At 42.1% G+C, this 24,768-nt stretch overlaps 1 protein-coding gene across 7 annotated transcripts in view; it reads right to left on the bottom strand.

Moving 5' to 3' along the window:
• fgfrl1a (fibroblast growth factor receptor like 1a) overlaps window positions 1-24,768 on the bottom strand; it is a 306,170-nt gene that overhangs the window by 12,549 nt on the left and 268,853 nt on the right. For 6 of the 7 annotated variants that reach the window (XM_073042229.1, XM_073042228.1, XM_073042226.1 and 3 more), the window contains 3 exons: window positions 23,005-23,094; window positions 13,771-14,055; window positions 1,021-1,374 (listed from right to left, as the gene is read on the bottom strand). In XM_073042229.1, the coding sequence (XP_072898330.1) occupies window positions 1,021-1,374; window positions 13,771-14,055; window positions 23,005-23,094 (729 nt within the window). The remainder of the gene's footprint in view (window positions 1-1,020; window positions 1,375-13,770; window positions 14,056-23,004; window positions 23,095-24,768) is intronic. The other variant, XM_073042230.1, reaches the window with a different exon arrangement.

Below are 24,768 nucleotides of genomic sequence, written 5' to 3'. Positions count from 1 at the left end.
TTCATCCTGCATCCACCTGGAAAGAGAAGTATCTTTACAGGGGTCCCCAACTTTTTTTATACGTTAATCAAGGGGTCCGTAGACCCCAGGTTGGGAACAATATTAGAGTTACTAACCAGAGACATCACTCTAACCAATGTTGTAACATAATATTCTGCACTCTATCCTTTCATTTTGTACAACCCTGATGTACTTATGTATGGGATAATCCGTCTGATCGCACAGAACATAAACTTTTCACTGTACCTCTACAACGTAATAAACTAATTGCCAATTACCAGCTCCCAACTAAAGACAACTTTATAGAGTTACCAGCTATTGACATCTTTGCAACAGTGATGCAGTTATCAACCATCAACAACTTTGAGGAGTGAAATATTTGCCCACACCATTTATGGCACTGTATTGCTTTAATTCTCAGGGTTCCCAGCTGTGGGTTTGAAAGCTTCACAGTCTCTGCCACCAATAGCAGAAAGCAGTAAAGATAAGATTAAAGTCTAATACCCTGCTCATCACCTCCCTCCACTTTCCCTTCACTCTACTGCCTGCTCTATCAGATCCTTTCTTCTTCAGCCCTCTGCCTCTTCCACCCTATCACCTCCCAGCATCCCCCTCAACTGGTCTCATCCATCACCTCCCAGTTTCTCACTGAATCCTTCTTCCCCCACCCACCCACCTTCCTCCTCATCTGTCTCACCTAATACCTTCCCCTCCTCTCACCCCAACAGTTTTATGCTGGCTTCTGTCCCCTTCCTTTCCAGTCCTGCTGAAGGGACTCAGCCCAAAATTTCGACCGTTTATTCCCATCCACGACTTGCTAAATTCCTCCAGCTTTATGTGTATTACCAGCTCCCAACTAAAGACAACTCTATAGCAGTAATAGAGTTACCAGCTATTGACATTTTTGCAACAGTATTAATGCTCCCAGCTAATGACACCTTTATTGCTTTATGTGTATTACCCAGGATTTCCAGTATCTGCAGAATCTCTTGTACAGATAAAGCAAAGGAACTGGTGTACCTGGCAGCACTGTGAGGAAAGCACTCCGGAAGCTGTATCCCATGGTGTTTGCACCTAAGCAGATGTACATCCCAGCGTCCTCCTCCTTTGCTCTGGAGATCATCAGCTTGTTTAAATAAGAGCCATCCGGCCGTGACCACACCTCACCAGTTGGCAGGACGACAAACTTCTGCCCGCCGACGTCAATGGTGGAGTTGTACTTGTTCTCGTTCCCATACTCCACTCTCTTCAGCCACTGAATTACAGGCTTGACGTCGCTGCGCACCTTGCACTGGAAGGAGGTTGTGCCTCCATAATCGACTGTGGTGTTTACGGGGTGGGTTCCGGTCAGGATGGGTTTGGACCTGGTGGTCTCTGCAAAGGAGAGAAGTGATGCCTCGTTAGTGTCACTTGGCTGCAAAAACACTGGTTTACAAAGGCACATTAAAAGGAAAGAGAAAAGATTAATGTTAATTGCCAAATGTAGATCAAAACATGAAGTGACATACGGCATTTGCGTCAATGACCGTAATCTGAACATTTGCTGGTGTCACCACTGCCAACATAGTATGCTCTCAATTTACTAACCATAATGCTGGTGACTTTGGAATGGGAGACAATCTGAACATTTGCTGGTGTCACCACTGCCAACATAGTATGCTCTCAATTTACTAAGCAGAATGCTGGTGACTTTGGAATGGGAGAGCAAACCCAAGCACCTAGAAGAAACCCACATGGTCACGGGGAGAACATACAAACTCCTTGCAGACGGCAATGGGAATTGAACACCAATCGCTGATTGCTGATGCTCTAACAGCAATATGATAACGGTTATGCTATCATGCTATCCCGTTGATCATTGGACCTCATTGTATCCACAGCTGACGTAGAATGAGTTTCAGGAACCTCATTGCATATCCACGCCATCTGACCTGTGCCCAAGAGTACCTGGCTATAAGTCAGCTTCAGGCTGTTGTACAGCCTAAACTGCATCCTGGCCCAAAACGTCAGCTGTTTACTCCCCTCTGTAGATGTCGCCTGACCTGCTGAGTTCCTCCAGCATCTTGTGTGTGTTGCTGTATATTTTGCTCAAAAGGTTTAGGCTTGTGTTGGCCCGGCTCAGATGGACGGGTTACCTGCCCATTCTGAGTCTCAGCCAGGGAGTGGATAGGATGCGTGAGCTGGGACAGGAGGGTCAATATCAGGTACTGATTTATGTTTGATTGGGTGTCATTCAACACGGTGTGGCCCCAACATAAGTGAGGAAATGCAGCCTGCCTCAGTTACCGATCTCTAATGCATCTTGACCAGTGATATTTGCCCATGGAGAGAGTATGGGACCATGGGTTTGCATATCTGTGTCCAAAGTGGAGCAACTATGGGAAATGTCATCAAGTTCAGTACAGAATATATTCTAAACACCCAGACTTGGGCTGAACTCAGACTGTCCACGGTCAGGTCAGGTTCTTCGGTAGTGGTAAATGAAAAATTTAAAAGAATACAAATGCATTTCAATGTTCTTGGAGATAGATGGGGCATGGCAGCACTGTAGGCAATTTATCGGATTAGTAACAAGAGGCCTGAACTATTGATTTGCACATGAATTTGAATCTCGGCATGTTACCAGCAAAGGTTAAGTTCAAGCAACTGAACCTAGACTAAGGTTTTGGCCAGCTATAGTGATCATGACACTGCTAGATGTTTGCAAAACTTTATCCAGTCCAAATGTGTCCTTCAGAGAAGGAGATTTTCCATCCTAAATTAGTCCTGCCTAAAAGTCTCTTCAGATGACAAACAACGTACTGGCCTCTTAAAAACCCTCTGAAATTTATGTTTTTTAAGTATTTTACACAGATAATGATAGATGCATGGAACACCCTGCCAGGGGTAATGGTAGAGGGAGATACACTAGGGACACTTAAGAGACTTTTAGATAGACACGTGGATGAAAGCAAAATGGAGGGCTAAGTGAGGGGGAAGGGTTAGATCAATTTTAGAGTAAAATTAGGTTAAATGATCAGCACAATATGATGAGCTGAAAAGCCCAGGAACTGTTCTATGTTCTATACCTGTTGTATCAAATGGCCTAGTACCAGACAATAAATACATTCCACTGAATGTATAAATGAACTGAAAACATTTTGATTGACTCAACCACTAATAATATTATTGAAGAGTAAAGGAGTCAGGGCAATTAAATTTTCTTTTATTTGTTCAGCTTATTTAGTGCAACGATATTTTTTCCACAATTAATTGGTCATTAATTATTGCAGGAGTTACCTGTTTAGCTCAAGAAGCACGATTTCTATAGCGCATCAGATATTTGGCAAAACCTCTCTAATTTCATGGGTTGTTAGCTGTAATCAGACAGTTTAAATGAAAACTTGTTGAACGCCAATGTTTGAAAGTATTTTGTTGGCAGTTGTTTATGTGGAAGGAAGTGGAGCAGGATTGGCTGCAATCATTAGCATTTCCTCAGGGTGAGGATTGATGTTTAATCTCTCCAGTAATAGAATGTATATTTCCTTTGTACCCTGTTCAAATACACAAATATGGAAGTTAATGGTCACAGTCGAGAAACTTTCAAAGGGCTATAGACATTAACTAATTCAACACCACAGAAAACTAAACTTTCTGATTGCTTTCTTATGGGAAAGTAATGGAAGCTTCACTGGAGTTTGATACATTAAATAATCATGTTGGATCTGGTGGACATTGGGTTCTTTGTTTTGTGGCTGCCTGCAAGAAGATGAATCTCAAGGCTGTATACTGTAAGCATACCTTGATAATAAATGTAAAGTACAGAAGGTCAAATTTAGCCAAAGGATTACCCACAAGATGGAGACATATGGCTACTTTATATAAGGTTCTCTTGGACTTCAGCTCTACAATTCAATCTTCTGGCACACGTAGCAACAAACCAGGTTTCTCCCCAGTGACTCTGAATTCCGTGCAGATTCACTAATGGGACAGAGAAGACCATCTGTACTATCTGACTATCGGGTATATGTTGTTATTTCCATTCTGCTTTATGTATTTCCCATCTGCAGTGAGGTAACTGCAATGTAAAGGGTACAATGGTCCCACTCATATATCCGCCTACAACCGTGACAACTGCCTAAACTTCTCCTCCCTCACCACCATTCATGGCCCTAAACAGTCCTTCCAGGTGAGGTGGCACATCACCTGTGAGTCTGTCAGCGTTATCTGTTGTATCCGGTGCTGCTGGAGCCACCTCCACTACATCGGGGAGACCCGACGCAGTTTGGGAGACCGCTTTGTCGAGTGCCTTTGCTGTGCCTGCCACAAAAGGCAGGATCTCCCGGTGGCCACTCATTTAAATTCAATTCCCATTCTCTCGTCAACATGTCTGTCCGCGGTCTCTTCTACTACCACAATAGGGCCAAATACAAATTGAAGAAGCAACAACTCATATTCCATCTGGGTGGTCTCCACCCTGATGGTATGAACATGGATTTCTCTAACTTCTGGTAATCACTCCCCTATTCCACCACCAACTGTTCTTTTTGGTGTGTTTTCTTCCATTCTGGTAGTCCTCTCACCCTTTCTCTTCTCCTCACTTGCCCATCACCTCCCTCTGGTTCCCCAACACATTGTCCTATCCTATCATGTTCCTCCTTCTTCAGCCCTCTGCATCCACCTATCACCTCCCAGCTTCTCACATCATCCACCCCCCAAACCTCCTTACTTTGGCTTCTTCCCCCTTCCTTTCCAGTCCTGATGAAAATTCTCAGTCTGAAAGGTTGACTGTTTATTTCCCTCCATAGATGCTACATGACTTTTTGAGTTCCTCCAGCACTTTTTTGTGTACGTTGTGCAGTGACCTCACCAATGCTTAAATTCCAAAACCTCAATTCACTATGGAATTGCATTAGCAATGGACAGCTCAGAACATGGCATTGGCAAGAGTTTAACTGAAAGTGTACAGATGTTACTGTGCATAAGTTTTGAGCAGGATAAATATATGTCGGCACCAGTAAATTCCAGCAATTCTGCATTAATGTACTACCTCACTAAGGGAACAATCGGGAAACAAATTTCCGTTATTGGTGAATGTGCGTGGCCAATAATAATCATGGGAAAAACTATGGATAAGCCTTGTTTAATGCATATGCAGGGACAACACACACACACACACACACACACACACACACACACACACACACACACACACACACACACACACACACACACACACACACACACACACACACACACACACACACACACACACACACACATTTCCTTAATGAAGGAAAGTAATTTACTTTTTTATGTTCTTATGTTCCTTTTTTGCCACTGAGTGAAAACTCAGGACCTCTCCAGGTAAAGGCACTGCAGGAAGGCCATGACGGAAAAGGTTCAAATGAGTGTAGTAGTAGCGTTGTGGTTAGCGCAATGTTTTTCAGCACCCGTGATCGGAAGATCGGGGTTTAATTCCTGCTGCTGTCTGTAAAGAGTGTCTATGCTCTCCCCGTGACTGTGCGGGTTTCTTCTGGGAGCTCTGGTTTCCTCTCACATTCCAAAAGCCATACTGGTTAAGATTAGTAATTTGTAGGCAGACTATGTTGTCACCAGAATGTGTGGCGATTCAAACAGAGAGAGGAGAAATGGGTTAAAAGTTCTATATCTGAATGCACGAAGTGTCAGAAATAAGGCGGATGAGCTTGAAGCCCAGGTGTGAATGGGTAACTATGATGTTGTTGGGATAATGGAGGCATGGCTGCAGGGAGTTCAGACCTGGGAAATGAATGTACAAGGGTATACGTGCTATCGTAGGGACAGAAATGTGGGCAGAGGGGGTGGGGTGGCCCTGTTGGTGAGGAATGAGATTCAGTCCTTTGCAAGGGGGGACATAGGGTCAGGAGAAGTAGAGTCTGTGTGGATAGAACTGAGGAACAGTAAGGGCAAAAGGACCCAAATGGGTGTTGTCTACAGGCCACCAAACAGTAGCATGGATATTGGGTGCAAGTTGAATAGGGAGTTAACATTGGCATGTGGCAAAGGTAATGTCACAGTAGTTATGGGGGATTTCAACATGCAGGTGAACTGGGAGAATCAGGTTGGTGCTGGACCACAGGATAGGGAGTTTGGAGAGTGCCTACGGGATGCATTCTTGGAACAGCTTGTACGAGAGCCGACCAGGGACAAGACTATTCTGGATTTAGTGTTATGTAATGAACAGGATTTGATAAGCGATCTCGCAGTAAAGGAGCCATTAGGAGGTAGTGATCACAATATGATAAGCTTTTATCTGCAATTTGAGAAGGATAAGGGCAGCTCGGAGGTGTCAGTGCTGCAGATGAACAGGGGAAACTATGGAGCCATGAGGGAGGAGCTGGCCAAAGTTGACTGGACGGATAACCTAGCAGAAAAGACAGTGGAACAGCAATGGCAGGTATTCTTGGGAATAATGCACAAGGTGCAAAATCAGTTCATCCCCCAGAGAAGGAAGGATTCAAAGGGGGGAAAGGGGCCACAGTGGTTGACAAAGGAAGTCAGAGATTGCATAGCATTAAAAAAAAAGGAAATATGACAGAGCTAAGGTGAGTGGGAGGACAGATGATTGGGAAGTTTTTAAGGAACAACAGAACTTAACTAAAAAGACAATACGGGGAGAAAAAATGAGGTACGAACGCAAGCTAGCCAGGAATATAAAGGAAGATAGCAAAAGCTTTTTTAGGTATGTGAAGAGAAAGAAGATAGTTAAGAACAATGTTGGGCCCTTGAAGAATGAATTGGGTGAAATTGTTATGGGAAACAGAGAAATGGCAGAAGAATTTAATGAGTACTTTAGATCTGTTTTCACTAAGGAAGACACAAGCAATCTCCCAGATGTATGGATGGGCCAAGGACATAGGGTAACAGAGGAAATGAAACAGATTGACATTCGGAAGGAAACGGTGATGAGAAGACTGATGGGACTGAAGGCTGACAAATCCCCAGGTCCAGATGGTCTGCACCCTAGGCTACTAAAGGAGGTGGCCCTGGAAATTGCGGATGCATTGGTAATCATTTTCCAATGTTCCTTAGATTCAGGATCAGTTCCTGAGGATTGGAGAATGGCTAATGTTATCCCACTTTTTAAGACAGGAGGGAGGGAGAAAACAGAGAACTATCGACCTGTTAGCCTGACATCGGTGGTGGGAAAGATGCTAGAGTCCATTATTAAGGATGAAATAGTGGCATATCTAGATAGCAATGATAGGATTGGGCCGAGCCAGCATGGATTTACCAAGGGCAAATCATGCTTGACTAATCTGTTGGAGTTTTTCGAGGATGTAACCAGGAAGTTAGACGAGGGAGATCCAGTGGGTGTAGTGTACCTCGATTTTCAGAAGGCATTTGATAAGGTCCCACATAGAAGATTGGTGGGTAAAATCAAAGCTCAGGGCATCGGGGGGGGGGGGGGGGGAGAAGGCATTGACATGGATAGAAAACTGGTTGGCAGATAGAAAGCAAAGGGTAGCTGTGAATGGGTGTTTCTCGGAATGGCAGGTGGTGACTACTGGGGTGCCACAGGGCTCGGTATTGGGACCATAGCTGTTTACCATTTATGTTAACGATTTGGATGAAGGCATAGAAAATAACATCAGCAAATTTGCTGATGATACTAAGCTGGGTGGCAGTGTGACATGTGATGAGGATGTTAGGAGAATTCAGGGTGACTTGGATAGGCTGGGTGAGTGGGCAGATACTTGGCAGATGGCGTTTAATGTGAATAAGTGTGAGGTTATCCACTTTGGGAGTAAGAACAGGAAGGCAGATTATTATCTGAATGGTGTAGAGTTGGGTAAGGGAGAAATACAAAGAGATCTCGGAGTCCTTGTTCATCAGTCACTGAAGGTGAATGAGCAAGTGCAGCAGGCAGTGAAGAAGGCTAATGGAATGTTGGCCTTTATTACAAAGGGAATTGAGTACAAGAGCAAGGAAATCCTCTTGCATTTGTACAGGACCCTGGTGAGACCACACCTGGAGTATTGTGTACAGATTTGGTCTCCAGGGTTAAGGAAGGACATCCTGGCTGTAGAGGAAGTGCAGCGTAGATTCACAAGGTTAATTCCTGGGATGTCTGGACTGTCTTACGCAGAGAGGTTAGAGAGACTGGGCTTGTACACGCTGGAATTAAGGAGATTGAGAGGGGATCTGATTGAAACATATAAGATTATTAAGGGATTGGACAAGATAGAGGCAGGAAATATGTTCCAGATGCTGGGAGAGTCCAGTACCAGAGGGCATAGTTTGAGAATAAGGGGTAGGTCATTTAGGACAGAGTTAAGGAAAAACTTCTTCTCCCAGAGAGTTGTGGGGGTCTGGAATGCACTGCCTCGGAAGGTAGTGGAGGCCAATTCTCTGGATGCTTTCAAGAAGGAGCTAGATAGGTATCTTATGGATAGGGGAATCAAGGGATATGGGGACAAGGCAGGAACCGGGTATTGATAGGAATTGATCAGCCATGATCTCAAAATGGCGGTGCAGGCTCGAAGGGCCGAATGGTCTACTTCTGCACCTATTGTCTATTGTCTATTGACTTGAGGACTGACCACTGCACATCTTCGGGCTGTGTTGGTTGTTGACACAAACAATGCATTTCAGTGTATGGTTTGATGTACATGTAACAAATGACATTAATCTTTAATCATCTTCTTAAAAGGAATCAGAAAAGAGAGTAAAAGTTGACAGAAAACAATCTCAAACACGAGCACTGTTTTGTTTCTCCACAGATGCTGCTCGACCTGCTGAGAATATCCAGCATTTTCTACTTTTATTTCTGGCATTTTGTTTTGTTTTGTTGTCTTAGAAGAAGTAAATGCCGGGCTTGTGACTCACGATTGCATTCCAAAAACACACACATTCCCTGCTGGGACGCAGAATCCAAAGTCAAGGTTTTTTGCTTTGGCCTTCTTAGCATAAGTTCACTGAACTTCACTGATCACTCTTGGCACATCTCTTGTTTTAGGCACTCCCTTGTGTTTAAGGTTAAGTTGCTACTACTGCTTCTGAGGCAATAGATGAGGTCAATATAGGACTGGCAGATTTTGCCAAAGGTGGGACATGAGGCACGTGTGCTTGATGCAGCAGAAGAACAGGTAGGTTGGGAAGGTGACGGGATCCTCCTGTCAATTGTACTGCGTGCTCCTGATGTACAGAGTCCAGATTCTTAGAGCATTCCTGAGTGCTCATTCTATACTTTGAGCAGTCGTGATCTTTGGATTCCACAGCAGCTGATGGAGATCTTACATTTGTCAAGGTTTTGAGAAGATCTTTGAAACCTTTCCTCTCTCTGCATAGTAACCACATTTTTGATAGGTTGGAACAGAGTGTCTTTTTGGGCATTGGAGATGACCTGCCCAGTGAAACAGATGGAATATCATCAAGCCTCAGTGTTGGGAATGTTGGCTTTGGAGAGGATAGTGATGATGATACTGATACTGATTATCATTCAAGTGAATTTAGATCATATGAATTGAGACTGTTGCCTTACAGCCATAAGAACATGAGAAGTATCACAAGTTGACCATTTAACTCCCCAAGCTTTCTCTATCATCCAATAACATCATGCTGATTCAGTCTTGGCCTCATTGCTACTTTGCTTCATGTCTCTTGACTCCCTCATAGTTCAAATGTCTGTCTGACGCTGCCTTGAATATAATCAGTGACTCCGCTTCAACAGCTCTCTGTGGTGGGCCTTCCGAAGACTGATGACCCTTTGAGAGAATAAATTGTTCCTCAACTTGGTGTGAAATGGGAAACCCCTTATTCTGAAAGACTATGCCCCCAATTCAAGAAACTTTCATTCATAATGCACCCCATCAACACCCCCCCTCAAAACCTTAGATTTTTCACTACAATCACCTTTAAGTTTTTTAGCTTCCAACAGGCCCAATCTGTTTAACCTTTCTTCATACATCAGTCACTTCATCCCAGCAATTAACCTGTTGTACATATTAGCCCAGATGAATCCTCACTGGTACCTTTCGAAGACGTACGAAAACTCCCCAACTCCATTCCTATTTACGTAAAAGCCAAAATTCTATTTACTGTCCCAAAGCCCTGTGTACCACAATATTTTGTAGTCTCATTATCTTTAAATAATAATTTAAAAAATTACAAAAAAAAATAATTGAATCCATGCCTCACTTCATTATTTACAGACTGCTAATCCAAAAATTGCACCCTTATCTTAACTCTGTTAGTCAGCTACCTTCTTATCCATCCCTACTGTCTGCACACTACTTTGTGTGGGAATATTTTACACAGCACTTTATCACATGTCTTCTTGGATGCCTTCTATTGGTATCTCTTTATCCATCCTGTTTATTACAACAAATAGGTCAAATTTGATTTCCCTTTCACAAAACAATGTTGACTCTGCTTGATTACTTTATGATTTTCTAAATATCCTGCTATTACCTTCCTAATAATGGTTTCCAGCATTTTTCCAGCAACAGATGGCAGGCTATCTGGCCCACAGTTCCCTATTTTCCATCATCGTGGTATTATTGTGGGAACTGGCATAATACATATTGTCTGTCAAGTTTCCAGCATTGTTTCAGTAAGGAATCTTTCCATTTCATTTTTTGGTGGCAAATTGCTTGGAATGCCCTGTGGATTTGGTTAGATTCCACATCAATGTAAGGCCTTCCATAAGACAGACCTGAAACTAAAGAACTCAGAATGGACAGGGAAAGCTAAATTTTTCATCCATGAGGCTCCTAATCAATTAGGCAGGCCATGAGTAACTTGAGCCTGCAGATATTTTTATCTGAACAGAACAACAGAATATATCTCGTGCATTTGCAAAATCATTTTCTGTTATCATTATGTTTGGAGATTTTGATTTTTCTCATGGTCTAAGAGTCAAAATGGACATAAGCTTTGGTAGCATGTGATTCCTTGAGCCTGATCCACCATTTCACAGGATTATGGCTGGCCTTCTTGTCTAGACTTCACTTCCCTGTACAAATCTCACATTTCTCTTTGCCTGGAGACAAAGGCTTGAATTTATATGATACCGCCTATATCCTTTGTCCAGTGTAGCAGCCTTGGTGTGTAATCACTATTGTGATGTAACCCAATAAGTTACAAGGGCCAGAGAGAAAATAAGTGCTCTGTTCTAGTTGGTTACCTCACTACTAGCAGCAATGAAGGATATAACTTACCTAGAGGCATGGAGTCGGAACTATGCAGAAATACAGACCCTTTGGCCAAAAATGTCCATGCCAACTATGGTGCCCACTCAGTTAGACCCAATTTCTTGTGTTCAACCCATATTTCTCTAAGCTTTACCCCTGCATGTATCCATCCAAGTGTCTCCTAAATTATATTATTGTACCAGTCTCAGTAACTCATTTATATTCTCCGCTTTGTAAGAAAAAGTTATCCCTCAAGTCCTTTTTGACTCTTTCCCTCTGGCCCCTAAATATATGACCTCTAGATTAGGACTCCCCTGTCCTGGGGAAAAGGCTGCTACCATCCACTTTATCCATGCCCCTCATAATTTTGTAAATTTCTGTAAGGTCACCCAAGGAATAAAGACTTAGCCTGGTCAACCTCTCCCTATAACTCAGGCCCTTTGTTCATGCCAACATCCTCATAAATACTTTACACACTCCTTCCAGTTCAGCCATGTTTTTCCTGTAGCAGGGTGACCAAAACTGCACACAGTATTCCAAGCACGGCCTCTCCCAAAACCTTATACAAGTCTAACATAATGTCCCAATTCTGATAGCCAATACCCAAACTGATGAAGGTCAACTTGCTAAGCATCTTTCTCACCACCCTGAAAAGGCAGTAACGCCACTTTCAACAAATGATTCACTGGTACTGCTAGGACCTCTGTTCCATTCATCAAGATCCCCTTGTAATCTACAATGACCTATTTCACTATCAACAAGATTCCTAATATGTTTGCCATCGACAAACCAACTCAATCCTAGTGCATTCACATCCAAATCATTATTTAGATAATGAATAACCAAATCATTTACATAAAAATGAATAACCAGCTTCTGAAAATTAAAAGAATAGCAGCAAAGGATTCCTTATTGACATCCTGCAGGTTCTACTAGATATCAGCTCATGGAGAAAGGCTGGGTTTGATAGTAATGGTTTCATGAAACAGAGGGTGGAATTTCCCTCTTGCTAGATGTTTGATATGTATGGCTATTGACTGAGGTGAGAAAGGACTGCCACTACACATGCATTTGTACTTTGATTCTGCCTTAAAAGGGTGAGTTTGAAAGAAATAAAAAAAGAGCCATTGTGTACAAGTTCTTGTCACCATGGTCTAACAGCTGGCAGGGTCAGTTCCCACCACTGCCTGTACGTTCCCCCCGAGACCGTGTGGCTTTCCTCCAGGTGCTTGGCTTCCTCTCATAGTCCAAAGATGTACTGGTTGGTACATTAATTGGTCATTGTATATTGCCCCATGATTAGGCTAGGGTTAAATCAGAAATTGCTGGGCAGCATGGCTCGAAGGGCTGTGCTCTATCTCAATCAATGGGTGGATGGATAGATAGATGAACACATAAATAAACTATGAGAGAGAACATCAAGCATAGCATACCACCATTTTAATCTGTTCACTGGCTAATTTTATATTGTTCAGGCCAGCACATTTCTCACTGCTAACTGCTCTTGAGAAAGTGGTGGTGAACTGCGGCCGGTAATCCCTCAGAGCTGTTGGGCAGGGATTCCCAGAATTTAAACCCAGGAGCAATGAAAGCACAGCGACGTGCTTCCAAGCTGGTGGGGTTCATGACGTTTCTCCTGTGGAGTGCCGGTTAAGGTGCTTGGCTAGAAAAGCAATGGAGAATTAGCCAGAGCCTACCTCTTGTTCCAGTGAGGCGAGTTCAAATTCCACTGTGGTCGCTTGCAAAATTAAATTCAGGTAATTGGATCAAACTCAATTCAAAAGACATTTTAAGTTGGTTCACAAATGCCCTTAATTAGGAGGAACCTGCCGCCCTTACCCACTTTGGACTGTGAATGACCACAGATCCAGTGCAATGTAATTAACTTTTAACTATTCTCTGCAATGATTTAATACTACTAATAAAGTCTTCTCTGCAATGATTTAATACTACTAATAAAGTCATGAAGCAATAAGAAATGAGCAAGAAATACTGACATTCAAATTCTGGAAATGAACGTTAAGTAAAAAATATCCAAATATCTTCAGGATCAAAGAGCTTTTCTGTACACTCCAAATGAGTCTGGTATTCACCTGGCTAGAATTGTCTAGCCTGAAGGAAAGGAGAACCAAATTGAATCAACCTTTAATCAATCTGAAAATCAGGTGCTTTGTAGTTAAGTACTGAACGAAAATGACCGGGATTTATTTTAGGAAAAGAGAAGAATATGAGTAAAGTATATGGGGCAACAGTAAAATATTAAGAATAAATATCCATTTTTGATGTCGAACAAGATTCAAAAATGATTTTTTTTTCACTTGCTTTGGCCTGATTCAGATTTTAGAATTAAAGCCACCACATCTGACAGTGAGATGAGGCCTGATTCAAGTTCTGGATTTCTGCTCCTGTGTTTAGAATGAAAACACATTTAACATCTGCACACAGCTGCCTGGTCTTATCACTACCAGATGTGGAATGATCTACAGGTTTGATTCTTTCAGAGCGGAGTACACATTTGGCCATGTGTTTCTCATTGTAAACAGAAGGCCTGCTTGCAACTGTCTTCAAATAGACCATTATTTTAATCCCTTCTTAGAGGCAGTGCAGTACTTACGGATCACTTCAACCTTGTACGTCGCATTTATCTCGCCTGCTCTGCTATAGACACGGCACGTGTACTTCCCACTGTCTCCCGGCCTTAGGCTTTTCAGAGTTAAAGTCCACTTCTTTTTCTTGTTGTCTCCCAGATCCTGAGGCGTAAGAGGCCTGTTGTCCTTCAGCCAGGTGATATCGGGCTGGGGATAGCCGCTGGCAGCGCACTTGAGTCGGATCGAGCTGCCCACGGGACGGGCTATCACCCTGCGGCGCATTTTGGTAGGCTGCGTGAACCGGGGCCTGACTATAAATTACCAAAAAAAAAGCTGTTACAACCCTACGGAGTAAACGTACAGTCACCTAAAGCAAAACAAATGCTGCCCGCTGCTCACTCAAAACAGGAAGGTCTGTTTTGTAGAACTTAATTTCCACCTGAAGATCTTTCAGAGCCTATTGGGCCAAAGGGTTAGCACAGTCATCCTATGAAATGGCTAATGAGTTCAGATAAAAATACTTCAATTATATTGAATTTTACTCCACAGAAATAGACTAATTGTCCTCTACACAGTTTTGTCTCACTGAACCAATAAATTCTTGGTTTTCCCTACATATAATTATTAGGCTTCTCTTTAGCTGTAATCAATTAAATAAATTAATGATTCCAAGTGAAATTGACTAAAAATCTTTTAACCAACATTGTGCTGTATGGTATTCATGAGTGGATGCTTCAGATGCATCAGGTGGACTTTACAAATTCTAAATGTCATAGTAATCAAAAATAATAATAATGAAATACTATCATTAGTCTAAATAAAGCCTATCAATCATCTTGTTTGATTGGCATTCCATTCACCATCCTGAAGGTTTATTCTCTCCATCACTGGTGCAATGTGCATCACCTCTGATCCCTTGATCACCACACTCTGCCTCCTAATCATTAACCTTTCTATGTGCATTGTTCATTTTAGAAAACAATCTGTAAAATGGCGCCTTTGTCAGCACCTTGCAGTCCCTTGGCCTCAACCAACTAGAAGTTCAAGGGCAGCAGGTGCATGGGATTATCGCCAGCGTGGGTTCGCCTCCAAGTTACACACAGCCCTGGCTTGTAAATATATCACTATTGTAACTATAACCACTGGATCTAAACCTTGGAATTCCCTACCCAAAACACTACAGGAAGATCTTACCCAGACGGAGATTGGTAGACATACGTTTAGCATCACCAGCTCATGGCAAGGGAGGTGAGGAAAGATAAATTCCATCCTTGTTAGTATTCTTCTTGTATGTGGACTAATAAAAATAATTATCTAAATTTAAATCCCCCAGCTGCTTAAGTGGGTTCTGAAATACTTTTGGATTAACAGTCAATTAACTCAGTACACCAGACTGAGACAGTGCACTGTTATTAGCAATAGTGTTAACAGTGCTGATGTGCAGAGGGATCTGGTGGGGGGGTGTGGGGGTCAATCTATAGTACCCTGAAAGTGGCTACAGAAGTTGATAGGGTGGCACAGAAGGCAAATAGCTTGCTTGCCTTTATCAGTTGAGGAACTGAGGTCAAGTGTACCAGCTTTATAGAACTCTAGTTAGGCTACATCTGGAGTATTGCATTCAGTTCTGGAGAGCACATTGTAGAAAGGACGTGGAGGTGCTGAGATGCTGTCTGGATTAGAGGACGCATGCCTTTAGGAGCGGTTGAACAAACTCGGGCTGTTTCCTCGGGAGTGGCAGAGGCTCCGGGGAGACCCGATACACATTTATAAGATTATGAGAGGTCTAGTTGGAGTAGACAGCCAGGATCTTTTTCTTAATGTGGAATACCAGAGAGCATGCCTTTAAGGTGAAAGAGGGTTTAAATTCAAAGGAGGTGTGTGTGGCAAGGTTTTTTTACACAGGGAGTGGTGTGTGCCCAAAATGCACTGCCTGGGGTGGTGGTGGTGGAGACAAATATGACGGGAGGCTTTATTTTTTTTTAATTTAGAGATACAGTGCAGAACAGGCCCAATGAGCTGCACCACACTACAAACCATCTATTTAACACTAGCATAATCACAGGGTAATTAACCCTCTAACCGGTCCGTCTTTGGACTGTGGGAGAAAACTGGAGCACCCGGTGGAAACTCACATGCTCACGGGAAGGAAGCTGGATCTAAGCTCTGAACTCGGACGCCCTGAGCTGTAATTGCTTAGCGCTAACTGCCACGCTACTGTGGTGTCCTAAGAGGTGATCAAGAGGCTCTTAGAGAGGTACATGAAAACACAGGAAATGAAAACATTGTATAAGCAGAGGGATAGCTTAGTTGGGCATTTAATTACTAACATAATATTTAGTACAAAATTGTGGGCTGAAGGGCCTGTTCCTGTGCTGCACTGCTCTATGTTCCATGTTCAATGTAACTCAAGTATATTCTGAATTTCCCTTCTGTTTCTAAGAAGAGACAATCCCACTAACATCTGCTACAAGCCTACCAACTCAAGAATCATGGGGAGTGGCCTTCATCCCATTGTACAGTCAGTAATGACTCCATCTCACAAGGTGTGCTGGTGAACTAAATCCAAAACTGGCTTGGTGACAGCTGACAGGATGAGTGTTTTGCTGACTAGATGTCAGAAACGTAGTCGATAGATCCAGGCCTACTGTGGACAAATGGGACTTGGACAGGCATCACAGTCGGCATGGAAAAGGTGGGCTGTAAGGGTCCATTTCTGAGCTCTACATTTCTACGATCTGATGCATGGTCCTGAAGGTCAGGTTAAATCTTACACAAGATATCATTGTGTGCCTTGGATTGCCACAACCTCTTCTGATCCCTGTCAAACCATCTTATCCATGTGTTGGCCTAAGATCCTGGTCAGGCCTGACACAGTTCTCCTACCAGCTGTTCAAATATGAGTTTGAACAGGAGACTGACTGAACACACGAGGCCCAAATTAAAATCACCTCAGCCTCCTGCTGCCCAGGCTGGGTGAGTTTACTGCCCTCCTGACTCCTGCTGCCCAGTCTCACTCCAAATAGTAATAGGGGCTTCTCTGCCTTTTTTTGCTTTACATTAGTCCATGACAAGTAGATGGGTCTCCAAGTCAAAAAGACACTGAGAGAGAACTGAAGCACCACAATGAATAGATATAGATCAAAGACGAAGGCAAGTTATCTTAAAAGAAGCAAGCAAAAATATATTGAGAAGTGTTTAGTGCAAAAATATCTTTGACTAAATAAATATCAGGAGAGTTAAGTTGCCAAAAAAATGTTGGAATGTGTGGTTTAATCCCACAACCTAGGCCATCCAAGGGAGAGCCATGTTTGCTGGCAGCAGTGATCAGATATAGATACAACTTTATAGTCCCTATTCTCTGGCTCACAATCCCCATGAAAGCGTTGTGAGAGAGAATTTAAAAACAGCCAGCTAACTATCAAGTAAACACATTGTTAAAGACCAGTTGTGTTCTTTAAAGTTCATTTTAGACAGAAATATTGCATAAGACCAGGAAATGGCAGACATTTCAATAAATTCTTCTCAAACAAAGACTGGACTAATTCCCAATCCAGACATTTTTTATTCAAGAATCTATAACATATGCAGAGGTCGATAAAAGATGTGTCACGTAGAAACCCAAGGGAGAGGTCCAGCAGCTATACTGGCCAAACAAAATAAACCCGAAGAATCTGTACGGAAATAAAATAGGAAATAGGGAATACTTCTGGTTAACATGTTAAGGAGCTAAAGAAATCCAGGAGCACCAACTGACAACAGGACAGCAAAATTATCCTGATATTTAAAGATAGGGTGTGATGTGATCTGTGAAGTCAACTTTTACTCCAGGATTCACATCTCACTCAATTGCAATAAAGTAATACTTCATTTGTAAAATCCTCCTGAGCAATTTTTCCATTATAACACTTAACTCTTTGGCAATAAGAGGTGCAAGACAGGCTACAGAGTACTGTATTTCAGAGGAGAAAATTATTTAGACACTGTTATCCCGATGGTTGTCGATAGTATTAGCAACAAAGGACACAGTCAACAGTGAAGGTTCTGTAGATCTTTCATCTTTAAAGGGATGGGTTTTATTTTTGCATTAATATCTTGTTTTGCACCATATTTTCTTTTCACTTCACTATCTGGACATATGCAATAAATCCATGTGTATAAGCTACTTTATGTGCATATATTTATTATTATTATGTTCTTTATCTTATTGTGAGGTTTTTTTTGTGTTGCATCAGATCCAAATAACAGTTAGTTTGAATAAACACTTTTTGGGCTACCAGCCGGGTACTGGTATCGATTTTAACTGATATTTCGATGACAAACTCTGCCATCCTTACCAGGGATGGTGCCCTGGCACATTGAATCCAGAGGTATATCCCTGTATATAACTCCCATCAGGGTCTTTTTACCCCTGAAGTTTCTTGGCTCTACCTACAAGGATTTTACATCTTCTAATCCTACACCACCTGTTTCCAATTATTCGATTTCACTTTTTACCAATAGAGCCATGCCAACCCCTTTGCCCACCTGCCTGACCTATCCATACAATGTGTATCCTTGGATGTTAAACTCCCGACTATGATATTCTTTCAGCCATGACTCAGTGATGCCCACATCATACCTGCCCTAACTGCATCACAAGATCATCTACATTGTTCTCTACACTGTGTGCATCCATATATAACACCTTCAGTCCTGTATTAATCACTCTTTTTGATTTTGCCCCTGCTACACTTTATCTCATCCCACATCTCACTGATTTGTCCCACCATCTGTCTGTCCTTCCTCACAGTCTCACTACCACTGTATCTACTTGTATACCCACTGCTGCATCCTTAGTCCAATCACTCTGGTTCCTATCCCCTGCCAAATTAATTTAAACTTTCCCCAGCAGCTCTAGCAAACCTGTCCGCTAGGATATTTCTCCCCTTTGGGGTCAGGTGCAATCTGTACTTTTTTTACAGGTCATACCTTCGCCAGAAGAGATCCCAATGATCCAGAAATCTGAAATCCTGCCCTCTAAGCCAATTCCTCAGCCATGCATTCATCTGCCAAATTATCCTGTTCTTACCTTCACTGGCATGTGGCACAGCCAGTAATCCAGAGATTTCTACCCTATATTCTTATTGCCTAACTCCCTCTATTCTCTCTTCGGAACCTCTTCCCTTTCCCTACCTATGTCATTGGTACCAATATGTATGACTTAATTCCCCCTTTAGTATACCGTGGACCCAATCTGAGACATCCCTAACCTTCCTTCTCCCTGTAACCTTTGACGTTTTTACTAATCAGGAACATATCACCCTCTGCTTTAAGTAACTTGGACTCCACAACCATATGTGGCCATGAATTCCATAGATTCATCACCCTCTGGCAAAAGAAGTTCCTCCTCAACTCTGTTTTAAAGAGATGTTCTCCTATTTTGAGGCTGTGCCATCTGGTCTAAACTCCCCAACTGTAATATCATATTTGTCATATGCATTAATGATCTGGATGATGGGGTGGTAAATTGGATTAGTAAGTATGCAGATGATACTAAGATAGGTGGCGTTGTGGATAATGAAGTAGGTTTGCAAAGCTTGCAGAGAGATTTAAGCCAGTTAGAAGAGTGGGCTGAAAGATGGCAGATGGAGTTTAATGCTGATAAGTGTGAGGTGCTACATAATCAAAATAGGACATGCATAGTAAATGGTAGGACATTGAGGAATGCAGTAAAACAGAATGATCTAGGAATAATGGTGCATAGTTCCCTGAAGGTGGAATCTCATGCGGTGAAGAAAGCTTTTGGTATGCTGGCCTTTATAAATCAGAGCATTGAGTATAGGAGTTGGGATGTAATGTTAAAATTGTACAAGGCATTGGTGAGGCCAAATTTGGAGTATTGTGTACAGTTCTGGTCACCGAATTATAGGAAAGATGTCAACAAAATAGAGAGAGTACAGAGGAGATTTTCTAGAATGTTACCTGGGTTTCAGCACCTAAGTTACAGAGAAAGGTTGAACAAGTTAGGTCTTTATTCTTTGGAGCAAAGAAGGTTGAGGGGGGACTTGATAGAGGTATTTAAAATTATGAGGGGGATAGATAGAGTTGACATGGATAGGCTTTTTCCATTGAGAGTAGGGGAGATTCAAACAAGAGGACATGAGCTGAGATTTAATGGGCAAAAGTTTAGGGGTAACAAGAGGGGGAACTTCTTTACTCGGAGAGTGGTAGCTGTGTGGAACGAGCTTCCAGTATAAGTGGTAGAGGCAGGTTCGGTATTGTCATTTAAAAAAAAAATTGGGTAGGTATATGGACAGGAAAGGAATGGAGAGTTATGGGCTGAGCGCAGGTCGGTGGGTATAGGTGAGAGTAAGCGTTCGGCACGGACTAGAAGGGCCGAGATGGCCGGTTTCCGTGCTGTAATTGTTATATGGTTATATATGGTAATAAACATCCTCTCCACATCCACTCTATCAGGGCCTTCAATATTTGATAGATTTCAATCAGATCCTCCTCCATTTTGCTAAACTCAAGTGAGTACAGCCCAAAGCTGACTCACTTATACATTATACATTAAGCTTTTCATTCCCGGGATTGTTTCAGTGAACCTCTTCTGGACCCTCTCTAATGCCAGCACATCCTTTCTTAGAAAACGGGCCCAAGACTGTTCACAATACTTCGAGTGTGGCCTGACCAAGGCTTTATAAAGCCTCGGCATCATATCCTTGCTCTTGCATTCTAATCCTCTTGAAATTTGCTTCCACAAGCTGCTAATTGGCTTCCAATGCAAATTTCTATTGGTTCTGGTTAATGAGGTAAATATGGAAAAGAGAAAACTAGAGCATAGAGGAAAAGACTGGTTTGGTCAGCATAATGGCACAGTCAGTACCGTCGCTGCTTCACAGCACAGGAGACCTGTGTTCATTCCTGACCTCAGGCGCTGTCTGTGCGGAGTTTGTACATTCTCTCTGAGACTATATGGGTTTCCTCCAGTTGCCAAAGTTCCTCCAGGGATAATAAAAAACGGAATTAATATAGGATTGGTGTAAATGAGTAGCTGATGGTCAGTCTTGATTCAGTTGGCCAAAGTTCTCGTTTTTATGCAATGACTCACTCTGAATCTTTGGAAGCAGAAGGTGTGTTAAAATCTGATTTGCTGTATTTCAATAACATGTTATTATGTCTAAAAAACCCCTCTGGGATGATTCATCAGGAATGTTGTGGAGCTACATTCATTTTTGGAAGTCCTTGGCTCTGTGTTGAGTTATGTGATCTGACAGAAAAAGAGAAGGCTAATTATCTCCTTCATTCAATCATCGCTAATCTCTGACTCAAAACTACACATCTCCCATTCTTCCACAACCTAACTTACAACCCATCCAAAACTTTCAGAGGTCCCAACATCTCCAGGGGAGAGGGTTCACAGATTGTCACTCCCTTCCTGATTTCACTACTCAATGGATTTTCAGATTCTTCTCAGCTGCCCTGATGTCTCTACCACAGGAAGTGGTCTCTCCACATCTGCCAAAGCTCAGCCATCAGCCACCCCTAGAAAATAACAAGCAACTTTATCAACCTGTCTGTGTTTTTGAAAGTGTAATTCCGATGAAGGGTGGCCACGTGAAACAATAGCTATTCTTCTCCTTTCACACATGCTCCTTCACCTGATAAGTGCTTCCAGCCTCATCTAATTTTATTTCAGATCTTCAGCATCTGCAAGTTTTATTTTATTTTCATTTTTCTGATGAGTTTATGCTGTAACACTTTCAACACCAACATAAACTTTCCTTAAGTTTATTTCCAAACTGAAATGCAATAGCTTCTTAGTAAGCTATTGCCTAACTTAACCATTATTGTCACAGCTCTCTTAAGATAAGCAACACACAAAATGCTGGAGGAGCTCAACAGGTCAGGCAGCGTCTATGGAAAAGAGTAAACAGTCGACATTTTGGGCTGAGACCTTTCATCAGGACAGTTTACTCTTTCCCACAGATGCTGCCTGGCCTGCTGAGTTCCTCCAGCATTTCGGGTGTGTTGCTTTGGATCTCCAGCATCTGCAGGGTTTCTCGTGTTTGTGTCTCTTAAGATAAGGATGAACCTTCTAAAAGCCTTTTCATTTACTTTTTGTAACTTGTTCACTAAGTTCATATGACCTGCTTTGATCCCTTTGCTTTTCACAGTGGTAGAAAGACAACAGTGATATTTCAGCAGATAAGGGATATAAGGACTAATCCTTGCCAATGTCAAATAAATAGACACATAGACAAGTGTGTGCACGCGCGCACACACACACACACACACACACACACACACACACACACACACACACACACACACACACACACACACACACACACACACACACACACACACACACACACACACACACACACACACACACACACACACACACACCCCTACCTTTGTGCTCCCTCTCTCTCTCCTCCCTCTCCCTCCCCTCTTTATTTCCCCTCTCCTTCTCTCCACTCCCTCCCTCTTCTTCTTCCTCCCCACTCTTTCTGTTTCTTCCTCTCTTTCTCTCTCACTCCCCTCTCTCTTTCTCTCTCTCCCCCTCACTCTCTTTCTCTCTCTCTCTCCCCCCTCCCCCTGCCCTCTTTATTTCCCCCCTCCCTCTCTCCATTCCCCTCATCCCCTCTCTTTCTCTTTCTCTCTCCCTCCCTCTCTCTCTCAGGAATATCACTATGTTATGAGGTATTAGAAGCTAAGTGATTAATCTAATCGGGACATGGGTACTGTAATGGATATTGTCTATTTGGCCAGTATAGATCAGCCACGGTCATATTGAATGGTGAGGCTGACTGGCCAGATCCTGATAGGAGTTCTTGTGTTCCCGTGACCCTATGCTCTTGGCACTTGTACCTCCCGTTTCAGCTCCATTCCCTTGGCTGGGCTAACAGGGGTTGAAAACAACCTTTACTTATCTGCACTAAACACATGTTTGTGATAACAACTGTTTGCTGTACTCTAATTCCAAAAACTGGCAAAATTGAAATCAACAAAGGTGAATGTAAGTAGCAGAACACATTGTGCAGCTGTTACAAAATATGCAAGTTTGGCACAAGTGACTGAGGATTAATGTCTACATAAGCTTTCTTAGCCTCATTTAATGCCATCTGCACAATAATAAATTCAATTTCACCTAATCAGAGCAGTCAAATGAATTTATAATAATGCATGGATCTCTTCAACTGTAATCTAATGGCTGAAGGAAGAACATCTACGTTAGTACATTGTTGATCTGAGTATTCAAGGTTGCATACCCCATTGCTTTCCTGTTGGCTCTTCATTTGTATATTCCCCATTCGATCCTTGATGTAGTTTCTGTCCATCCTTTCCCGTACTTGAATCATCTGTAAATAAAGTAAGCATTGAGGAATTATTGCATCAGATGGAAGTTTCACATCATATATGACAGTGATAATAAAGCTGATTCAGATTCTGAAATGAGACAGAGTCACATATTATATCTGGGTTATAAAAACATTTAGTTGTAAATTTTTGCGTTTTGCTTTGAAAAAGTCATCTTCAAAAGTTACCTGCAGGTTGTTTCCATTGTAGATCAGTATGTGAAACTTCAAGCAAAAGAATGAGTTTGCAAGCAGCTGAATCTGACTGTACAAACTTTTCATGTCTGAGAATGAGGAAAAGGCATTGGCAGGGATAGGGAATAAACTAAACAGCAAGAGTAAAGGGTAAAGGAAATAGATTTCAGAATAAGGAAAAGAGAAAGATGTAATGCACTGCAGTTCATTGTCAATATTAACATCATTTTTTACAGCTTCTACTAACATGAAGGCCAAGTGAACACCACAACATCCAGCTTCCTTCCAAGCTGAACACCATCCTAAACTATCACTGCTACTTTATCATTTTTGGATCAAAGTCCAACCAACCAATCCTTAGTTTGTATCACCTACCTCTTTGGCAGCAATAGGTTCAGGCACCTACTACCTGAATCTACCTTAAGGCTGGTGGTTTGGAGACAGAATACTTGACTTTGATACCATGCCCTTAAGCCAACAGTTTTATTGGAGTTTTCAAAACGCGTCTCCCACCAGACAGCCACATGAGCCAATGTGAACCCTGATGGAGTCTGTGTTCTTCCAGTTGCTCTCTCTCGGGTTATGGCAAGAAACTGGTGAGATCTTCATGTGGTCGTATGGGGTCATATTGGTCCTGTTATATTAAATGACTATTTATAATTATGTTCTTCATGAACTTCCACTGGTTCTGAACTAAAATTTATTACTAGGGACTAATATCATGACAATGCCGTTTCGTTAATACATTTGAAATCAAATGTAAAACAACACCAGCTTTTATTAAACTGCATTTTGCAATCAGCTAAGGTTCAACAAAAATCTCAAGGCCACCTTTCCATAAGTGACTTATCAATTTATTTTGAGTTCCATGTTAAATAAGAAAGAACGATTTTTTATAATCATTTCCTTAACCAGAATTATTTTACTGGTACTGCACTAATTGTACTTACTTTGCTCCTAAATGGAGTCATATCTTTGTGGTTAAGTGCAGTCAATGTGAAATATTTCTTCTATCATTTTTTAAGTGTATCACCCTCTACCGAAGGCATACACTTGCCGAGTTTTCTGTGGACGCCAACTTGTAATAAGTATGATTATATCAAGGCCCATGATGTGTCTGGTCCTCATACAGTTCCCCTCCACTGCAGGCAGACATACTTAATCAAAGCAACAACCATAGACTCAAGAGGTTATTCTCCCATGACTTAAGAAATAAGGTTGAGTTTTGTATCCAGTTTCAGCAGGCAGTGAGCACCAATTTTCATTCCTACATGTCTCACAAAATTATCATTGTAGTGTTACACTAAAAATATAGCATAGTTTACCATTAGTAAGGCCTGGTGTTATGTGATGCTCTTGTTTGCCCTCATAGAATAGAATTGCTGTGGTATAAGATGTCACAATTTAGCCCATTGAGTACAAGCCTGTCCCTGCAGCTCATTCTAATCAGTACCACTCCTCACAATCTCCTAATAGTCCTGC

This window comes from Hemitrygon akajei, chromosome 4, assembly GCF_048418815.1.
Source record: "Hemitrygon akajei chromosome 4, sHemAka1.3, whole genome shotgun sequence".
In the NCBI taxonomy this organism is placed as follows: domain Eukaryota; kingdom Metazoa; phylum Chordata; class Chondrichthyes; order Myliobatiformes; family Dasyatidae; genus Hemitrygon; species Hemitrygon akajei.
The sequence above is the reverse complement of the archived record's forward strand: the minus strand, read 5'-3'. Positions and strand labels throughout refer to the sequence as shown.